The sequence below is a fragment of the Fukomys damarensis genome, unplaced genomic scaffold (genome assembly GCF_012274545.1).
Source record: "Fukomys damarensis isolate Sample0158 unplaced genomic scaffold, DMR_v1.0_HiC HiC_scaffold_24, whole genome shotgun sequence".
Taxonomy (NCBI): domain Eukaryota; kingdom Metazoa; phylum Chordata; class Mammalia; order Rodentia; family Bathyergidae; genus Fukomys; species Fukomys damarensis.
In genome coordinates this window covers 7,215,454-7,237,815 of record NW_022900936.1, presented here as the reverse complement: position 1 = coordinate 7,237,815, position 22,362 = coordinate 7,215,454, and the positions used below count along the sequence as shown (strand labels likewise).

Sequence of the window (22,362 nt, the reverse complement as noted above, 5' to 3'; positions counted from 1 at the left end):
TGGTACCAGGGATTGAACTCTGGACCTTGCTCTTTCAAGGCAGGCAGTGAAACCACTGAGCCAAATCCCTGGCCCCAACTGTATTTTTAGATTGTTAGGAATCCTGACTTTTAAAATTCATAGAGTATTTGTTCTTATTGCTGGACCTATTAGCCATGTTTTTTTGTTGACCTTGAGGTTTTCTTTTATTCACTTGCATTGTTGCCATTTTTAAAATTTTTTCCTGTTTTTGGTTTCTAATTTAGACGCTCTCAAATATTGAGATAGTTTCCGCTCGCATTTCCAAATGAGAGGCTGGTGGTGGACTAGAAGATTCTTTTGCCTGAGCAGAGCTGGCCTGTGAAGGCTTTGCTTTTGAGTGATGAAAAAGGAGCCTTTTAGCAGGGAGTGCCCTACCACTGTAATAGTGGACTCTACAGGGGAAAGTTAGACCATAAAGCAAATACCTTTCTTTTTTTGGTACCGGGGATTGAACTTGGTACCTTGTGCTTTTGAAGTAAGCGGCAGGACCTCTAAGCTAAATCCCTGGCCCTGTAAATACCTTTCAAATAACTAAAAACATTTTAAAGCAACTTGTAAAAATGAGAATAAAAATAATATCTGGAAAGGCCAGGTTGAGTTGTAAAAGAAGCAAATGGAACTTTTAGAAATGAGTTTCTGGAGAGGAATTCTACATTTTGTCTCCTGCCATGCTAAATGTAATGCTTGCTGGCTGCTAGTTGTTCGGTATGAAAAGGCAGGTAGGAGTGTTGTGTTGACCTGTTTGCTAACTTGCTCTATATATTAGGTTATTTATTATTGTGATAAAATACTATAACATAAAATTTTCTGCCCCCTTCCCCCAATACTGGGGTTTGAACCCCAGCCCTTATGCATGCTAGGCAGGTGCTCTACCACTGAGCTACATTCTGAGCTCTTATTTTTTATTTTATTATTATTATTATTATTATTATTTTTGGTCTCACTATGTAGTTCAGACTGCTCTGGAACTCACTGTGTAGCCCAGGGAGGTCTCAAACTCGACAGCAATCTTCCTGCCTCAGCCTCCCGAGTGCTGGGATTATAGGTGTGCGCCACCACGCCGGGCCTTATTTTTTATTTTTGAGACAGGATCTTAATAAGTTACACGGGTTAACCTGGAACTCTTCCCGCCTCAGCCTCCCAAGTAGTTGGGATTACTGGCATTGTCACTGTGCTAGTTCTTTTTGTTGTAGACAGTGCACATGAATCCATTTGTTTAAAATAGACTTTTTTGTTGTGAGGAAAAGTTCTCAGTGAACAGAGACTAAAATCAGGGAGATTCTAGCTGCTAGCTGGGAATAGCCAAGTTTTACATCAGTGTGAAGGTGGCTGACATTGGGAGAGAGAAATAAATAACAGCAGCTCGCTGGGAAAGATTTCACCCGTGGAGTTCAGCAACTAAGTAGGAGAGGAACTAGGCTTATGTAGGTGTTGAAGGGACTAAGGAGTCTGGGGTGAGATGTTTATGACTCATATGCCCAAGGATGGTCTGCTCAGGTGCGTACAATCACTGGACTTCTCAGCACTAGGGGAGTTTTGAATACTTAGATCCTTTTGAGTCCAGTTGTCATATTTAATTTTGAAAAGCTGCTGTTGTTTGTGAAAGCAGCCTGTTTTCTTTGTCCTGTTTGTTTAGGCCAGGCCTGGCACTTCTTTTTTTTTTTTTTTTTTTTTTTTTTGGAGACAGGGTCCTGCTACGAAGTTCAGGCTGTCTTGAACTCGCTATGTAGCCCAGGCTGGACTCAAACTTGCAGCAGTACTCCTGCTTCAGCCTCATGAGTGATAGGATTACAGCTGTGCACCACTACACCCAGCCACTGTGTCAGTTCTTTAAAAAGGACCAGTAAGCATGATTAAATATTGCCTTGAGTTTGTATATTATAGCAAATGATCAAATCTGAGGAGGGCATTATATGAACCCTCAATTTATAGTTGGTCTGTCAGAAGTGCCAGCAGCCTGGACGTGAAATTGGCATCTGAAGTGGGGCTATGTGTAGGACTGAGCCCTTACATGGGTCTGCACTAACTGCTTGCTGAGTGCCAGCCTCACATTGATGCTTGGACACCTACCTCATGGTGTCAGTGCGAGACAAGCCTGTGCATTTGATGTTGGAAAGCAGTTTCTTTCTGCAGTACCACATTGAGTCAGTCCCCTACCTTTCGGCTGTTGTGAGTTATGCCCTGTGAGCATGGGCACCCAGCCGTCTTGAGCCCCTGCTTCCAGTTCTGTGGAGCCTATACCTGAGGTGAAATCAGTATATATATGGTGGTTCTATTTTTGATTTTTGAGGATCTGCCTCAATGTTTTCCATAGCAGCTGCACCATTTTACATTGCAGCAACTGTTGGTCTAAAAGAGAGTAGCTCTTTGCTTGGGCTGAGCAGGGCCTTGCCTTGAACATGGAAGCAGAAAAGGACCAAGGCATAAAAGTAAATTAAGGAGGCTTATGTAAATTGTTTCAAAGCAGCTAGCCTTGGCTCCCTGGGTCAGCCCAGCACTGAGACAAGCTGTGGTGGGCAGATGTCCTCACAGAAGTATTCAGTGCAAGGTTGTGGCTATGGTTTTTAGTGATAGTTCCTATTATCCAGCAATTTTGTGAAGAACCTCTCTGTACAGCCTTCTTGGTTTCCTTTTGCCATGGGTTTGCCAAAAGTTGACTCCATCTTGATATTGACTTTTGAACAACAGAACACAGTTCTACTTTTTCTGGATTTTTATTTTTTTGCTTCCGGGGATCGAACTCAGGTCCTTGAGCTTGCAAGGCAGGTGGCGAAACCACTGAGCTAAATACCTGGCCCCTCTGGAGTTTTTTTTATGGTACCTATGGTAATGAGAGATGGCATCCCATTGTGGTTTTTTATTTGTGTTTCTCTAATGATGAATGATGTCAATTTTTACTTCTGTAGTGGCTGTTTGTATACTTTTTTGGAGAAATGTCTATTCAAGTCCTGTTAGGCTTCTATGTGGTTGTCCCCCAAAGCTTCCTGTGTTCAGAGGCTGGGCTTATGGGATAAGATGGATTGGGGGTGGAGAGCTCCAGCGGCTGTGGTGTTAGAAGGTGGGGATCTGGGGGGAAAAGGTAGATCCCTGGGGTGTTACTGGAAGGGTGTTTCTTCCTCCCTGGTGGGCCTGCTGCACCTGTGCTGGAACTTCTGAACTGTGAGCCAAGGTAAACCTTGTCTCCTTTAAGTTGTGGTATTGGGTATTTTGTCCTAGCAGTGAGAAAGTGGCTAAGACAAGCCTTTGCCCATTTTTTAACCCAGTTGTAGTTTTTTAGTTGTTGAATTTTAGTTGTTTTTTTTTATATATTCTGGATATTAACTCCTTATCTGCTATTTGATTGCAAAGATCCCATTCTGTAAATTGTCTTTTTGGTCTGTTAATTATGTCCTATGCATAATTTTAAATTTTGATAGAGTCTAATTTATGTGTGTGTGTTTTTTTTTTCTGCATCCAAGAAATCATTCCCAAATCCCAGGAACTTTTCTCCCATGCTTTTTTTAATTTTAATTTTAATTTATTTTTTGGTTCTTAAATGTATAAATGTTGTTTTGGTTGTTTTGTTTTGTTTTGTTTTTCCTTGTGCTGTCTTTTAAAGGTTTTGAGGTTGCTGCTGTTACATTTAGTTCTTTGGTCCACTTTGATCTTAAGTTTTGTGTGTGTGGTGAGGTAGTGTGCATACCCAGTTTCCCCAGCAGCATTTGTCGAAGCCTTTCCTGTCTTCCCCCTGAGAGACCTGGAGTGCCATATACATGAGGTTTTTATGTGGACTCTTGGCTGCCTTGCTGTTAACTCACCTCTTTTCAGTTGTCCCTGGAGTCCAGCTTGTTGTCTAAAGAACAGACATCTAGTATTCTGTGGATATCTTACTCACTCTGACCCCCAGAATTTAAAGGAGTAGAGGTTTATTTTGGCTTACGGTTTTTAGAGGATTCAGTCCATTGTCCCCCTGCTTTAAGGCAAGAAGGGCATGGTGGAAGTGTCACAAGGTAGAAAGCTGTCCTCTTCATAGTGGCCAGGAACAAAGCAGGGATACCCTCTTCCAGTCACGCTGCAGGGGCCACCTCTTCAGGCCAGGCCCCATCTCCTGGCAGCACAATCAGCTGTGATCAGCTATGAACAAATCTGTGGATTAATCCATCAATGAGTACAGCACCCCATGAGCCATTCACTTCCCCAAACCCCACCTCTGAACACAGAGGCTTTTGAGGGGACATTTTAGATCTAAACCATAACACTTCAGAGTGCAGATAAGAGGGAAGAAGCTTCTGGGGAAATCTTAATTGCCAAGAGTTTCAGTCTATCTTGTTTTCATGCAATCTGGTACTTGCTCCTTAAGGTCACAGAAGTATGATTCCTAAGCTTTCATGTGGCTTTGCAGAGGTTCCTGGCGTGTTCTACTGGGTTTCCCCTCTCCTGCAGGCTTCTGATTTAACTTCCCAGGGTATTTAGTCTGTTCTCATAGTCTGTGCTTTTCCTGTTTCCGTACTACTGCTTTGTCTGCTGTTGCCCATCACTTCTAGTTCTTTCTTCTCTTTATGCTTTTTTTTTCTTTTTTTCTTTTTGAAGTAGCTTCAGGAGGAGACATAGATAAACACACCATGTGTTTAAGCTTCCAAGTTATAAGGGTTTTCTATTTAAACAGTTTTGAAAATTTTGTGACTGTTTTGCTGATTTTAAAAGCTCTCTGCTGATTCTTAAAAAACTTTGTTTACTTCATAGTGTCTCATTTGTGGGTGTGTGTTGGTGTGTGTCTGTGTGTTCATTTGTTCTTTTACTGAGTATGCCAGTGTGGCCTGTGGTCTAATAGTACTGGGTCTCATCTGCTAACATTTTTACCTTGTGGATTGTTTTCCTTAAAGGTTTGGTTTTGGGGCTGGGATTTGGCTCAGTGGTTCCTTCCGCTGCCTGCCTCGCAAGTGCAAGGACCAGAATTTGATCCCTGGTACCAAAAAAAAAAAAAAAAAAAAAAAAGGTTTGGGATTGTGTCTCAAAAATAATTACCCAAGGGAATCATGTGCTGTCTGATTGAACTGGTTCTGTGTGTGTGTGTGTGTGTGTGTGTGTATTTTTTAGGGGGGTACTGGGGATCAAACTCTGGACCTTGTACTTGGGAGGCAGGCAGTGGAACCACTGAGCTGAAAATCCCAAATCCCTAGCCCTGGTTCTGTATAATGTACAGTTGAAACCCTTAACCCACATGGAGGTGTATTTCTTTCTATACATCTTGTGGTACACATTTTCCCCACCTTTGGGCCTAAAGGCCAAAGCAGATGAGCTTCCCATTAGGTAGATGCCAGCCGTGCCATTTCCTTTTAGGCAAAGGGGAAACAGTAACCTCAAAGTAACTACATAATTGTCTTCTGACAAATCCCTGAGTCACCATTAAAACCCAAACCTTTCTCTGATCAGTTAATGCTCTCACTTTCATTTCCAGTGTAGCCCCATTTGTGTATCTTTGATTTTTAGTTCCTTCTTTATCTGGGGTCCGTGAGGATTTTGCTTATTTTTATATGAGTTCAGTTTTGCCTTTAAAGGGATATTTACTTTTTAAAAATGCTTATTTTTCTTACATTTAGGCATTCTTCTAAGCACTTAAAGATATTTAAGTTGTGTAATTCTCTTAACGAACTAACTGGTTCTGTTGTCATTCCAATTTGTTAGGTGACAAAACTGGAAGCACGGTTTACGCTTGTTGACCAAGATGACATACCTAGTGAATATATAGTACGTCCCATAGTCAGTCTGTTTCTAGTGTACGTGAAGTGTGTGTGTGTTGTGTGGCCTTGGCTGCTCAAAGGTATTTTTCTTTCCAGCTAAGGAAATGTAGCATTAAGGATTGCTAAAAAGTGTGTTTTTATGGGAGGGGGTTAAACATAGGAGATAATTTTTAGCACAAATTGTTACTTCTTGTTGCCACACTCTTTGCTCTTAGGGAACTCTTACTCAAGAATGATGTGGACCTTTTCAATTTAGAGTCAGTATGAAGAATGAAGCAATTAAATAAAAACTGACATTCTTGCCACAGCCTTCTACATCTAGATTTAGAATATCTCGGCATGTACCCAAGTCCCCCGTTTCTGATTCCTGACTTCACCCTTAACAGAAATATAGTTATTTAGTCACTTGTTTACTAACAAGAGGTTCTTGCCTGGGACATGTCCCTTAGTAAGATATAGGTGGGTGAGGGTTATGGAGTTCTCTCACAGATGGTGGGGGATGTGGAGGGGGAGGAAGGACAGGAAGAGCTTCCTGATGGCTGACCAGCTGGCATATTCTTATGTAGATTAACTAGAGGAAAAACTTTGTACCATTGACAAACTAGAGGTTGGTTTTCTTTAGAAACTTGTGGAGTGTGCTTAAGAAATGAATGCCATACAGGTACTTATGTGACAACTGAGTCCACTGGTTGTGTTTAGGCTCTTAAACGAGTTGGTTGCTAAATGAGGAATTGTATATAGTACGTACATTCCATTGTTCAGGACAGAAGAAATACAACTTGATGCCTTTGCTTATATTTGCATAACTTTGATATTCAGTACTGTGATATGTAACAGAAAATTAAACTGAAGGCTGGGGATTTAGCTCAGCGGTTCGGTGGCCTGCCTTGCAAGCGCAAACACCCAAGTTCAATCCCTGGTACCAAAAAAAAAAAGAAAGAAAGAAAATGAAACTAAAGTACAGTCCAATCAGCAGTTTATACAGTACTGTATAAACAAGACACATTGTACGAAAACAACATTGAGGCTCTATAAACAAGTTGTACAGAATTGCACAACACAAAAGACCATTTGTAAAAGTGAGTGGCGGGTTGTGAACAGTTAACCAGGTAGGTCGTCAAGCAAGGAATATATGTATTCCCAGATGTATGCCATAGAAAGTCCAAATTGCACATACTCCTGTTTGAGACCAGTCTTCTCCAGGGTACCATTTCTCACATGTGTAGTACTTGGGCCTAACAGATGTTAAGCAGTGGCTGGAGTCAAGTTTCGTCAGAGGCCGAGCAGACCTCTTTCTGATAATACCTGTTAGCAGCAGCTGAGCACTATAAATATCCTTGCCTGATTTATATTCCAAACTTGCTTCTAGAGCTCTTCACACTTAACACACACTTGATGTACTTCCTTTTTCTTTCAATATGAGAAGCTGCTAAAAATGAGTACAAAATGCATGGAAATTCTCTGCATATCGAATAGTTCAAGCCTTGGATTTTTAAAACCATGTGTACATTTTTCTGCATTTGTTGTCTACAACACTCAGGAAATTACAGAGTTCCCTAACAAAAGCTATTGATTGATATTTTCTCCCTTGCTCTATTACTGAGTGAAAGCAGAATGGTTTACTGCACTAGAATCACTAATTAACATTTGTTTGTAGAGTGTAGATGTATACTGCTCCACTGCCAGAAATTTGACTGGAATGAAGTTGACTTTCAAGTCAAAGTGTGAAATCCTGACTCTTAAGTGGCCATATGAAAAGCCTGCTGAACAAGCACAGCTAATACACTGAAGAGGAAAGACCTTTGTAAAGTTGTTTCTTAGAGAATGGAGATTCTAGAGTGCTGTTTATTAGATTGGAGGACTTGTGCTGGCTCCTTCTCAGGTGGATCTTTGAGGGCAGGCGGTGGAGCAGTTGATGACATATGAGGTCCCCAAAGGCAGGATTTGAAACTAGTCCTGCTGTGTAAGCCTCTTGGTCCCCAGCCTCATTTCCCAGGAGTCTTTTAGGGCACATCTTCCTGCAGCAAGTAGTTGAGTCTTGAGTCACGTTTGTTTAGTTTCAATGTTGTTTAACATAGAGACAAATTATATTGGTTTTTGTTCTCAGAAGTAAGATCTGAATTAATTTACATAAATCATTGGTTGGTTTGTTTCAGCTTTGCCCGAAGTTTTTACACACAAATTCAACTAGTCATACCTGGCCGTTCAGTGCCGTTGCTGAATTAATAGGTACGTAAATTGACATTTCATATACTGTATGTTGCTTGCAATTATAGCATTAAAGAGTTTTTACTGAACAATTATAGACATGTACCGTAGAGGGAAAAGTATCTTGAATGAGAACATTAATGGTAATGCTTGCTTACTTAGCATGACGACTAGACCAGTGAATCTCAGATTAATCCCTGCCCAACATTCCATTTACCAGCTATTTCCTCCTAGTAAAGATTTGCAACATTCCATTTAGCAACTATTTCCTAGTACTTAAGATTTAATTTGCTAAGCTCATAAAGTGTTTTTATTGGAAATATTTTCATTTGGATTATGGGTGTAAAAAATGAGAATTATGCTTCTCAGTAGTGTGAGTGGATTCATCTTTCTCATGTTGGGAGGGTAATATGTTAGATTTATAGTAGTAAATTCTTGTTTCCCCTGACAAATAGGGTTCAGGTGATACTTTGTGGATCTCCTGTGCATTACAGCTATATAATGCCCATCCCACCCCACTCAGCACTGGGAATTGAACCAAGGACCCTTGCACCAAGCTACATCCTCAATCCTTTTTAAGTTTTTTTAGTTTGAGAGAAGCTCTTCATAAATCACTAATTTGCCTGATTCTCCCACCTTGGCCTCCCATAGTGCTGGAATTACAGACATGGCACCACACCTGCCTGACATTTTAGCTATTCTTACTATTTTATTTTATTTTTTGGTACCAGGGATTGAATTTGGGTCCTTGCACTTGCAGGGCAGGCCACCAAACCGCTGAGCTAAATCCCTGGTCCAGCTATTCTTATATTTTATGGCACCTTAGTGGAGCAACCCATGACATTGATGGTTCAATTTATGGTGTCCTCTTGAAGTGGTTGAAAAAACATTACTTAGTTACAACCTGCTTTATAAAAGAAGAATTTGAAAACTCTCCATTATTTATAATAAAAACTTTAGAATATATTTCAATAAATCCAGGTGTGGTGGTGCAGGCCTTAATCTCAGCGTGCTGGGAGGCTGAGGCAGAAGGATTACAAGTGTCAGTCCAGTTTGGCAAGATTTTGTCTGAAACAAACAACTGCATGGTGGCACACACCTGTAATCCTAGCATTCAGGAGGCTAAGGCAGGAGAATCGCTTCAAGTTCAAGGCCAGCCTATGCTGCGTACTGAGTTTAAGGACAGCCTGAGCTGTATGGTGGGACCCTTTCTCAGAAAACAACAGCAACAACAACAAAAAAACAGATGTAGTTCAATGTGAAGGACTTGGGTTCAAGTACCAGTACTGGATTAAAAAATTGAGATATATGTGTATGTGTGATTGATAAGTAAAGAAGTATATATATATGAATATTCAGGTTGGTCTTGGATAATTCATGAGTTGATTTTATTCCTGTTACTATTCACCACCACCCCACAGTCAAACTCAGGACCCGTGCGTGCCAGGCAGGTGCGACACCTCTGAGCTACATCCCAGGCCCTTCCATTTTTCAATGTATTTCTCAGAATAAGTATTCTGAGAGAAATGAGTGTGCTAAACAAGGGTATTTTTTTTTTCTTTTTATTGAGGTTATTGGTACAACCTAGGTATACAATACAATTACATTCATCATTGGGATTCTGTACCTTTACATAATAGGTCTTGATTCTCATTTTTTTCCCCTTGTCCCTGCCCTCCCTTCACCCCCTCCTCCCCTCCCCATTTACAAACACTTTATTTCCATTTTATCAGTTTCTCATATTTTTTTCCTCTCCCTTATTACCTTTCCCCCACCCTTCCCACTTTCCTTACACCTTTAGCCCTTTACTTCCTATTTCACATTATTAATTATCTCATTAGGATCTTGTGTACTATTATGGTTTTCCACACCAAAGAAACTATTCGGTGTTTCAGTTAAAGAAATCTCTGTATGAACATTAAAAATAGGGAATCCTAAAACAAAACTAAAAAGGAAAGTAAAAGAGAAAAGGCAATGATGTAACAGTAAAATAATCCTTAATTCTGGAGATGAAAATGGTCCCTGAACATATTTAAATTGCTTCTCGCTCTTATAGTCTTATCTTATTCTTTTTTTCATTATTTAGAGAATACTTTATTAGTTTCTGTAATCAAACCTACGTAGATATGACCTTACATATTTAGTATGATGTATTACCCCTGTACACATGGGGAAAAAAAATAAATTAACATTTCAATATGGTTGTCCATTTCTGTACAATGCCAAGTCAACACAGTAAATTGGGATGACTTTTTCCAAAGTTGGCAGCACCGTTAAAGTTTCCCAAAATTCAATTTATATATATATATATGTGTGTATATATATATGTATATATATATACATATATATATATACATATATATATATATAATGACTAATAGTAGTATGTTATGCATCGATAGCAGCAACAGCTTTTCCAGGTTCTGCAGTCATCTGAACAAAATTATAGACATTCAGCACATTCCATTAAAAAAAAACAAAAAACAAAAAACAAAAAAAACCAAAGAAAAGAATAGTATCCAGACAACAGCAAAGTTCTGTTGCTGTTGTGGTACCTGGCACCATTGTTTCTATTAGCCTCGTAATCATCATCTGGAAAGAGAACATTCTAGAGTAATATCATTAAATGTAGCTCTGATAAAGCACGGTCCCTACTATGTATCATAAAGCAGGTACTAGATATTTTACATTCATAGAGGTATGATACAGTACTGTCCTACATCAATAATACTAGATTCAGTTTTGGTTTGAAATTTACTTTGCCTGCAAATAAGATTGCTACCCCTAAACAAAGGTATTAATTGGGGAGGTATGCAGAGAGAGAAATGTGAAGGCCAGAAGAAACGTGAGTTAAACTGGCAAGGGCCACAGCTGTGGAACTTTGTACAAGGCAGGTCTCCCATCGGAGTGTGTAGCCCACAGACAATACTGCTTTTCATCAATGTAGTGAGCACCATGTCCCTCCATGGCGACTCTCGGTTGCCATTAGGATCTCCAGGCCAGGCCTCTTGTGGTTCCTGTGTGCCGTGACACCATGATGGGTGCAGTACGACAGGTGCCAGTCTGTGCTCACTGCTAACACTGAGAGCTTTGGAAATGGTTGATTCTGCTCTAGTCAGCCAATATAGTTTAGTTTTGTGTTTTCAAGCCTCAGGAGTTCCTAAAACTTCCCACCCCCCAGTCCAGGGGTCAAACTCAGGACCTTGTGCTTGCCAGGCAGCGAGGCACCACTGAGCTAAGTTCTTGGCAAACTTACAACTTTTAAACTCCGTCTTGAAATAATGGTATTCTTTTGCTTATTACAGGTTTGTTCTGAACCAGTAGCTCTTTAAAATGCAAACTCAAAATTTCTCAAAACTCTTTGCTTTCCAGATAACGCTTATGACCCTGATGTGAACGCTAAACAGATATGGATTGATAAAACAGTGATAAATGACCGGATATGCTTGACATTTACTGATAATGGGAACGGTATGACATCAGATAAGTTACACAAAATGCTTAGGTATGTACAGATGTGCCGTACTTAAGAAAGCCATGGCTCTTACCTAGTGGAAGGGTTTCATGTGCCATTTTATCCTTAGTTTTTATCCTGAGCTACAATACTTACAGGGCGATTGAGTCTCTTTGTCAGTTTTCCCTTTGTTTTGTACGTGGTAGTTAATCGGGCAGTCCGCATCTTTCTTGTTTGCTCATCCCTGTGTTTTGACTTATCTACAATTCCAGCATCCCTTTAGAGTTGTAGAGTACTGAGGCTGTACCTGCTGTTTGCACTTTAGTGTAAATTAGTTTTAACCAGTGTTTCTAATAAAACTTAGCTTTGGAGGGGAGTAACTTGAAAGAGATTGAAAGACTGGAAAGCAGCACAAAATATTCAGAAGGCCTTGGACTGTAGGGTCAGAGAGCAGGCTGTCAGTATGAATTAAATGTACCTGAAATGGAAACTGAACGGCATAGGGAATGTAGAAGCAGAGGTCTTCGGTCGTCATTGAAATATTTCTTATGCAGCCAGAAAGTGGAGGTACCCCGTGATAGATCGTACCGTGTAGTCTCACTTAGAACTAGCAGAAGAGACTCCTGGGCTGGGGGCTCAAGCTCCTGCTGGCCCTGTTGGTAGGGGGCACAGCCATGAATGCCTGTTGCTGCTGTAACCCTTCTGCCCTGTGTTGTAGCTGGGCATCCTCACTGCCAGGCAGGCAGAGGTCAGCATGTGAGAGCCAAACATTTTACTTGGTGTTATATTGGGTGGATTTTTTTTTTAAAAAGTGAAGGTATAGGTGTTTAATTGTTGAAATCTTTGGTTCTCTTTCTAGCTTTGGCTTCAGTGATAAAGTTACCATGAATGGTCATGTCCCAGTTGGATTGTATGGGAATGGCTTCAAGTCGGGCTCTATGCGCTTGGGTAAAGACGCGATCGTTTTTACCAAAAATGGAGAAAGCATGAGTGTGGGCTTCTTGTCTCAGACCTACCTGGAAGCCATCAAAGCAGAACATGTGGTTGTCCCAATTGTCGCCTTCAACAGACATCATATCCTTTTGCTTGGGAAATAGAAACTGTGGGGAAACTGGAAAATACCCTGAAACATTCTGCCCTTTGCCTTCCTCCAAATCCTTATTATATTTGTTTTTACCATACTAGGGATAAACCCAGGATCTTTGGACTGAGCCACATCCCCAGCCCTTTTTTATTTTGAGACAGAGTCTTGCTGTGACTGAGTCGCCCAGGCTGGGCTTTCATCTGCCATCTTCCTGCTTCAGCCTCCCAGAGCAGGTCTTTATTGTATAATCACATCTGTCCTGTCCTAGCTCTCTTCTGTGTCCTCTGCCTTTACCCTGAAGTGAAGTTCAGGGCTTGTCCTCTCTGTTAGAATTGTGCTGTGGAAATCCTTAGCAGAGGTTGCTTGCCTTCTATGATAGATTGGTTCCAAGAGGGTAGAGGTGGAGCTCAGTGGTAGACTGTGCGCCTGGCAGGGTTTGTTCCCCAATACCACAGCATACAACCACCACCACATTGAGCTTTGTTCATAGATCCTCTCTTTGTTCCAGCTTCTTATGGACTGATAAGATTTTGTGGGCTGGTTTGAAGGTTTTGCTAACAACCATGAAAAGCAAGAAAACTTCTGGAAAATGCCTTCTATGTAAACACATTGAAGCATTGGATAGCACCAAATTAGTTAGCAATGACAATAAACTTGCTTGTTTTTAATTCTTCCTAGTGTTCACTTGAGAGTGAATTGCTGTTTTGTTTTATTCATTCCTACATTCATTCATTCATTTTGCAGTACTGGGAGTCAAACCCAGGGCCTTCGGTGTGCTAGGGGAAATGCTCTACCATTGAGCTACATTTTTTTGAGGCAGGGCCTTACTAAATTTCTCAGGTTAGCCTTCAGCTTGCCATCCTTCTGCCTCAGCCTCCTGAGTAGCTGGGTTAGAGGTGTGTGCCACTGTGCCTGACTCAAACTACCATTTTAAAACTTCAGGAATTAGTTTTTCTATTAAGATTGTTAGAGTTGGTGTCTATATTATAGTTGTGGGAAATATGTTATCAATCTCAGTCTTTAACTAAGGATGTACGACAGATGATTAATTTAGCAGAATCAAAAGCAAGCCTTGCTGCAGTTCTAGAACATTCTCTGTTTCCTACGGAGCAAAAGCTGCTGGCAGAACTTGACGCAATTATGGGTAAGAAGGGGACACGGATCATCATTTGGAATCTTAGAAGGTAAGTGTAGCTCTTAGGCAGTTGTCCACAGGGGAAGTAAGTTACACATACAGGATGGGTTTCCTCAGTGCGACCTTTGTGACACAGTGTAAATGCAGGCAGAGGTGCTCATTGCTTGGCATTGTTAATGATTTGGCTTCTCCAGAGGTATTTTACTGAGGCTTCTTTGGCTTCAGTTTGAGATATTTATGTTGCTATAAATCCAGTCTCCAGTAACACTTTTCTATTATTCTACCATCACTTCTCAAAACCATGAAAGAACTGAAGACAAGCCCAGCTATGACAAATCCAGCTTGTGAAAGTTAGGGAGATAAATCTTTGTCCATTCCATTTGTTCTTAGAGCTAAGCATTATGTAGCATCTGGTAAGAAAAATAATATAGGTTAGTGTTTGTTTTCTTTATCTTTTTTCTGGTAACCGGGATCAAACTCAGGACTTTGCGCTTGCTAGGCAGTCATGGTGCCACTGAGCTAAATCCCTGGCCCCTTATTTATTTTATTTTTTGAGACAGGATCTCACTATGTAGCCTAGGCTGGCCTCGAATTGCGGCTGTGGCAATCCTCCCTCAGTCTTCCAGCTACTGGGATTACAGATGTGTGCCACCATGCCTGGCTTAGATGAGATTTTTATACTGCTAAAATTTATATAGTTTTTTTATCCTTGTAAGGAAAAAAGTCCTTTTTAAATAAAACTTCAGAATTTAGGATAAATATGTAGTATTGAGAGGTCAAAGATATGCTGAACCAAAGGAATAAAGCACAAATAAGTTTAACCCTAAATAACTTTAAAACTTGTGCTTTTTCTGACCCGATTTCCCTTCCCTTTTCCATTTATTTTTTCCTCTTGCTTTTGCCTTCCTGCCCCTTATTCTGCAGGTTTTTGTTTGTTTGTTTGTCTTTTTCCAACTCAGCTTTTTTTTTTTTTTTTTGGTCTCTTGGTGCCTACAGCCTAACTAACTCAGGAGCTTGCACTTGCCAGGCAGGCATTTTGGAATAATTACAGATTCATGTGCAGTTTTAGGAAATGATCAGAGATCTCCTGTATCTTTTACCCAGTTTGCCCAAATAGTGCTACTTGAAACTATAGTACAGAAGTGCTGTCATTAGTGACAGGATTGTCCTCAACACAGTCACGAGACAGAGTATCATCGCTCCGGGAGTTACTATTGCCATTGCAGAGCCTGTGTCCTTCCTTCTGTCACCCTTTTGCCTTCATTCCATGCAACCTCTAATCTGTTCCCTTGCTATAGTTTTGTCATTTCAAATAATATTGTATCAGTGGGGCCATACAGTGTGAAACCTTTTATTTTTCACCTAGGCATGGTTCTCTGGAGACACATCTAAGTTCGTGTGTGTGTCCATAGTTGGCTTCTCGTTAATACTGTATTGTGTGGACAGACACCCATTATGCTTAACTGTTCTCCTGTTAAAGGATCTGGGTTGTTTATGTGGTGCTATTACAAATAATGCTGTAAACAGTTTATGTACAGGTGTTTAATGGGATTGTAGAATTCATTTTTTAAAAACAAATGCCCAGGAGTGTAATTGTTGGATCATATGGTGAGAGAGAGAGGAAGAGGGAGGGAGAGGGGGGAGAAGGGCACTGGAGATTAAACTCAGGGCCTTTGTATGAGCTACACCCCCAGCCCCCCACTTTTTTCAGACAAGGTCTTTCTGAGTTGCTAAGTCTCCCAGGCAGGGCTTGAAATATAATCCTCTTGCCTCAGCCTCCAGAAGTGCTGGGATTATAGGCATGTGGCATCATGCCTGGCTGTATTTTCAGTAGACCAAGAAACTGCTAGAGTGCCAGCGAGACTGTCATTTTACATTCCCACTGCCAGTGCATGCATGATACAGTTACTTGGTTTCCTTTTCTTTTGTCTTGCTTTTGTATCCAGCACCCCCCCCAATTAAGTTTACCATACATGTTTATTTTTGTTTTTTCAATTTGCTTGCTTGCTTATCTTGCTGTAAAGTTAAATTTTGCTTTCTAAAATTATTTTTACAGCTACAAAAATGCAACAGAGTTTGATTTTGAAAAGGATAAATATGACATCAGAATTCCCGAGGATTTAGATGAGACCACAGGGAAGAAAGGGTACAAGAAGCAAGAAAGGATAGACCAGATTGCCCCCGAGAGTGACTATTCCTTGAGGGTATGTATGCAGCTCTGCACTGAGCTGGTCACCAAGGGTCGCTGAGGCCCATTGGCCTCACAGCAGCTGCCAGGGAGCTCGGAGTGAGCCAGCTTCGCTTTTCATTAGTGTGTGGGTGTTTTATTTGCTTAGAAAATCTTGTTTAGTTTTAATCACATTTAACAGTGCTCATAGTTCTCCACTGTGCGCCTAGGTGGTTTGAATTGGTGATACTGGAATTTGTTTTTTCCCCTTTGCTCCAACCTAGTAGGCAAGCACTGTATCACTAAGCTGTGTGCCAGCCCACAGTATGTTTTTGTGATGGCTAGACTGACCGATTCAGTCACAAAACATCAAATTCAAAGTGCATTTTCTTTTACAGTGTTCTGGAATACTTGTCTAATATATCTTAGTTGTCCTTCTAAGTCAATATAGGCTATAGATGATGATGATGATGATGATGATGATGATGATGATGATGATGATGATGATTTTTGTGAAAATTTTATTTTAAGATTTGACCTTAGAAATGGGCATATTTTTAAGATTGAAGAAATAAAAATCTGTAACAATGTTGATAACAATAATGAAAATAATTGTTTTTATAAGAGATGTTGACTAACTTTGACATGGTAAGACTTAACTTTGCTGTTTTTGTTCATGTGTGTGTGTTAAAATTGTTTCACTGCAAGCTGAGACTTTTGGAGATTTACAAGGTTGCCATATAACTTTCTGTGAGGTCCTAGCAATTATGGTAGTAAAAGTATGCTATTCCTTGGTGTGTCCTGTTGTACCGGGGTATAGCCAGCTGTTAGGAGAACCCAGCTACTCTGGAGGCTGAGGCAGGAAGTTCTCAAGTTCAAGTCCAACCTGGGCAATTTACAGAGACCTTGTGTCAAAATAAAAAGGGCTGGGGATATAGTGGTAGAGTGCCCTGCGTAGAATGCCCCTGGGTTGGATCCCCAGTACTGCTCTTGAAAAAAGGAGAGAAAGAACAAAATCTTGTTCAAGTATGACACAGGACTAGTGGCAACCAGAGCATCAAAGTGTGCAGGTTTTAAATATCATTAATGAATTTAAAAGTGATACACTTCACTTTTGAAATGGATTGGCAGGGAAAAAAGAAAAGTTCAGATTTTAGTTTGTGTGGAACTTGTTTCTTATCCTTTTTGAATTATTCAGTGCATTTCCTTTGGACGTTTCTGATGGTACAGAGGAGGGTAGCCCCCCCCCCCCCCCCCCGGTGCTGGAGATCAAACTTGGGACCTTGCGCTTGCGAGGCTGGTGCAGAACCATTGAGTAAATCTCTGGCCCCCATAAAGCACATATTTTAACCTGTTTCAGGTGTAAAGTTTGCTCAGATGTCTGAAGGCTTTCAACATCATGTTTTAAGAAATGAAAGCATAGTTTGCAGCTCAGTTTTGAAAAAGCACGTCTACTTTGATTAAATGTTAGTGTGTTAGAATTAATTTGTCAAACATAGAGTATATTATTCTTTTGTTTGTTTTAGATCTTGCTCATTTTTGCCTAAATAAAACTATTTTTAAGATTATAATAGCAATATATCAATATACACTTGACAAAGGTCAGAATGCTCTTGTTTGTACATATATACATTTTTTAAAAATTTAAAATGAAGCCAGGCATGATGATGCATCCCTCTAATTCTAGCCCTTTGGGAGGCTGAAGCAGAAGTATTGCAAGTTTGACACCAGCTTGGGCAGCATAGTGAGTCCTGTTTCAAAATAAAGAGTGGACTGGGATGTAGTTCAGTATAAAGGCCCTGGGTTCAATCCCAGTTTTTAAAAATACATTTACACGAGTAAGATGGAGTCATGCATACTGTTTTGTAACTTTTTTTTCACTTAGTAATGTATAGGTCAATAGACTGTTAACTTGCCCCTCATTGAGTATTATAGTATTAATTTCATATTTGTTGAATTTATTTTAACGAGAATAATCAGTGCAGCTTTATGAGTTTGTCTCTCTTCTCTCTTGCTCTCGCTTTTTTTTTTTTTTTTTCAGGGGAGTGTCCTTTTTTTATTTTTTTGGTACCAGGAATCGGACTCAAGGCCTTTTACTTGCTGGACCATTGAGCTACATCCCTGGCCCTCCCTCTCGTGTGTGTGTGTGTGTGTGTGTGTGTGTGTGTGTGTGTGTGTGTATTTTCCCCCCTTTTTCCATGTGCTGGACTTGAAACAGGGCCTCACATGTGTCGAGTACAGCTTTATCACTTAGCCATGATCCTATCTATATATTGTTTTATTGAAGAATTAACATTTGTATTGTCAAGGCAAGGTGCTAGATTTCTATTTAAAGGCATATCTGTGTAATAACAAACAAATCTGTAGATAATAATATGTTTCTTTGCAGGCTTATTGCAGTATATTATATCTAAAGCCAAGAATGCAGATCATCTTGCGTGGACAGAAAGTGAAGACACAGCTAGTTTCAAAAAGTCTTGCCTACATTGAACGTGATGTTTATCGACCTAAATTTTTAGTATCCTTTTTTTGATGCTGTACAGACATTTGTCAATCAAGCCCCTTTCCCATTTTATTCTAATAGGGATTCTAATCCTCCTCAGCTTTGCCCTTCTCTATGTATTTTAGAATTTATTAATAATGAAATAGATAATCTCAGCCTGCTGGAGGCTGAGGCAGGAGGACTGCCATGAGTTCAAGGCAGTCCTGGGCTATGTAGTGAGTTCAAGGCCAGCCTGAACGAAATAGTGAGACCCTGCGCTTTCCCCACAAAAAAGAAATAGAAAAGATGATTGGAAGAGAGTAAGGTCTTGTTTAGAATTTTCCTTAACATTTGAAGACTAAAACAGTGAGAATAACTTTTGGATTCAACTGCAGAAATAAAGATCACTATGGGATAATGATGTATCACAGAAATAGACTCATCAAAGCTTATGAAAAAGTTGGATGTCAGCTAAGGGTAAGATTTTATATTTGAAAAGAAAATGTCTATTTTTCCCCCTTCTCCCCACTTTAGAAAATGTCTGCTTTTAACAAAAGTTAGTATAATGTTTTTTTGTTTTTTTTTCCGTACTGAGGATCAAACTTGGGTCCTTGAGCTAAATCCCCAGCCCAGTATAATGTTATTGAGTCAAAGGTAAATTAACTTCGTGAAGTTCCCCCCCACAAGACTCGCAGATAGCAATTCTAGCATTAGTATGATATTTGGACTTTGCATTAATTTCTTACTTGATTCTGATTCAGTCCTAGAAGGGAAGATAAAAAATTTATTCCTACTTTACAGAAAAGGAAGTTGGGGCTGAGGTTACATAGGTTCTGCAGTTTGTGTGCGGTCTCAGGCAGCCACAGCTGTCTTTGTCTGCATTCAGATAGAGATACACTGACTATTTCTTAGTAAAATGAAATTGGTTGCTACTTATTAGTGCTGACTGAATCAGCCTGAAAGATGGTATCTGATAGGTTATTTTCTTTTCTGGAATCAGTTCCTAAGTACCTTGCAACTGTCCTCTTGGCAATTTTTGTTGTGGAATTCACTTTAGGATGATGACCCTAACCCACCAGGTCAACCTGCCAATCCTATATGTACTTTCAGAGAGTGGCTTTTAGTGGGTGTGCATGCATTTTCTGAGAATTCAGTGATAATTCTGAAAATTAACTGTGTTAACAGGTTTGGTTTATTTATTTATATTTTGGTTTTTTTTTGAAATAGGGTCTCTCACTATACAGTTCAGGCTGGCCTTGAATTCACTGTGTAGCCCAGCCTGGCCTTGAACTCATGGTGATCCTTCTGCATCAGCATTCTGAGTGCTGGGATTACAGGCGTGCACCATACACTTTCATGTTAACAGGTTTTAAGACCCCCTGTCTTAGTTACTTGCTGTTAGGACAAAATACTTGACACCCACAAGTAAAGGAAGAGAGTTTTATTTTGGCTTACAATTTGTAGAGGTTTCAGTCCAATAGTCACCTGGCTTCAGGGCAGGGTGGCACAGCAAAGGGGCATCACAGAGAAACAGTTCATAGCATGGCAGGCAGAGGGTAGTGAAGCACCAAGCAGCAGCCGTGAGCCTGCCTTCTTTCTGTCCCTTTGTATTCATTCCATCCAGGTCACGAGCCTATTAATTGATACCATCTACACCTACGCTTAATCCCAGTATCACACACCCAAATCCAGCATCATACACTTTAGATCCATGCACCTCCCACAAGTCCCACCTGTGAGTGCATGAGGCTTTGGGGAGACATATAGACACAATCCTTAACATTGGGTATGTTTTTTCTAGTTCGCCACAGTTTATTTCCTGTTCATCTTATTTCATTCTCAGTTATTTCTAGAATGTTGTGAGCGTGGTGGTGCAGTAATGTGAATTCATCTTGAATACAGTCCAACATGGATTATAGCTCTGTTTCACCTATTTTGCCTGACACAAGCCCAGCATAATCAGCTGTATTTTTTCAGAAGTAAAAGAACTTTGTGGGACTGTTATTTGCAACTACTAATTTTAGTCGGGAAATCCAAAAATCTGGCAATCATATGAGGTACCGGGGCCAGGGATTTAGCTCAGTGGTTCTGCTTGCCTGCCTCACAAGCACAAGGACCTGAGTTTGATCCCTGGTACCCCCCTCCCCAAAAGAGGCACCAATGACATTTATTTAAAATGCTGATTTTCCAGTTAGAAACACTTTGCCATAAGTATTCTATAATGTACTATTACAGTAAAATAAACTTTATCAGTAATTAGAAAAGCATTTTGGTAGTGAAATTTTGCTAGTATGTGTTTACAACATGTGTATGTGTAAATTCCTTTTCTTTTGTCATTTGTGAATTTGACCTAACTAGGTAGACTACAAACCTTCCTTTTCAGCCCAGTTAATTTGCATTGTATATCATTTCCGAGTCAGCTTGATTGTAAAATAGACTGTTAGAGCAGAGGTTTTTTTGGGGGGGTACTGGGGATCAAACTCATGGGTCTTATGCTTGTGAGGCAGGCAGCGGTGCCGCTGAGCTAAATCCCCAGCCCTAGAGCAAAGTTTTAATGTTTGTCTTACCAGAAGAGGGAGTGGGCCAAATACTTGCATTGTGTGGGTTCAGTGAACAAACAGATAGGTAGCAGATACTCAGTCCGAAGTGCTGTGCTATGTGCTCAGCATATTAAAGATAGACACTGAGTATGTGTCACAGTGCACTCAGCGCTGGGCCCTCAGTGTCAGGAACATCCTCATGGAGGCACTGGTGATTGAGATGTCTGTGTTGATGTCACTGTTTTGCAAAGTCCAAGAAGGGCTTTGTGGGCAGAGGTGACTTCTGAGAGCACGGCAGCATAAAGGGAGCGCATTGGCTTTGTCTGTAGCTGGGTGGGAGGACTGGAGCTGTAAGTGGTCTTGGTGTCAGCACAGGTTACGGATTCTACAAGATGAAGTCCAGCTATGGTTTGATTTGAATGATTCGGTCTGTGGTTTATGAAAATGTTCATTTTGTATACATCACACATGCTCATCTTTTTCTCTTTGAATGTTGACTCAAAAGTGATAGTCCTGAGCAGAATACACTTGTTAATCTCATGTAAAATTCACAATATGACTCATACAATTTGAGCTCAATATTTTAGCTAGTAAGTTTTTTTTTTTTAATAACAGATTCAGTTGACCTAGGTTTTATTTCTTCCTCATTAGTAACTGGATATGAAACTGGCTAAATGGCTTTGGTTTGTTTTTGGAGATGGGGTTTTGCTATTATGCCCAGGCTAGCCTTCAACTCCTGAAGTCTTTGCAAGTGGTCTTCCTGCTTCAGCTTCCTGAGTGCTGGACTACAGGCTGTTAGCCTTATCTAGCGGACCGTCAGAATATTGTATGCCACTACCTTTGCGAGGCACTGCAGTATTGAGTCATTTGTGGAATCCTGCTGTTTTAAGGAATGGCAGCCTAGTAGAAGTAATCCTTTTACTCTTGGACGAATTTGAGGGTGGGAAGATAATACTGTAGTTGTCTAAAAGTAATGGGAATGGGTTTAGCGAAAAGCTCTGTTTAGGTGTTAATAACCCCCCACACCATAAATCATCTTCCAGAAAGTGTTTTGTTTTCAGCCTAAATTTCATGAGACTTGTTTGTGCTGAATTCAGGACAATATTTTCTGCAAGTTGTAAATCTCTGTTTAAGAGTGTTTTGCACATGATATGTCTGAAGTGATTTCATGTTGTTGTTTCAGGCAAACAACATGGGTGTTGGAGTGGTTGGAATTATAGAGTGTAACTTCCTTAAGCCAACCCATAATAAGCAAGATTTTGACTACACTAATGAGTACAGGTATGTTACCTATTTAAATTGTTTACTGAGAGTCATAGGAAATGGATTAACAATAAAGTAGTGATTTGCTCCATTTTCTTTTTTAAAAATTCTTTTTCTTGAGGCAGTGTTTCACTATGTAGTTCATGCTGGGCTTGAACTCATGGGGATCCTTCTGCCTCAGCTTCCCAAGTGCTGGAATTACAGGTGTGCATCACCACACCACCAGCTGCTGCTGCTTTGCTTTGCTCTGCTCTGCTTGCTTTCTCCCTCTCCCTCTCCCTCTCCCTC

At 40.3% G+C, this 22,362-nt stretch overlaps 1 protein-coding gene across 3 annotated transcripts in view; it reads left to right on the top strand.

Moving 5' to 3' along the window:
- Morc3 (MORC family CW-type zinc finger 3) overlaps nucleotides 1–22,362 on the top strand; it is a 50,018-nt gene that overhangs the window by 4,906 nt on the left and 22,750 nt on the right. For 2 of the 3 annotated variants that reach the window (XM_010636580.3, XM_019209355.2), the window contains exons 2-9: nucleotides 7,898–7,970; nucleotides 11,322–11,454; nucleotides 12,263–12,477; nucleotides 13,524–13,671; nucleotides 15,679–15,826; nucleotides 18,179–18,307; nucleotides 18,629–18,748; nucleotides 21,995–22,092. In XM_010636580.3, the coding sequence (XP_010634882.1) occupies nucleotides 7,898–7,970; nucleotides 11,322–11,454; nucleotides 12,263–12,477; nucleotides 13,524–13,671; nucleotides 15,679–15,826; nucleotides 18,179–18,307; nucleotides 18,629–18,748; nucleotides 21,995–22,092 (1,064 nt within the window). The remainder of the gene's footprint in view (nucleotides 1–7,897; nucleotides 7,971–11,321; nucleotides 11,455–12,262; nucleotides 12,478–13,523; nucleotides 13,672–15,678; nucleotides 15,827–18,178; nucleotides 18,308–18,628; nucleotides 18,749–21,994; nucleotides 22,093–22,362) is intronic. The other variant, XM_033768092.1, reaches the window with a different exon arrangement.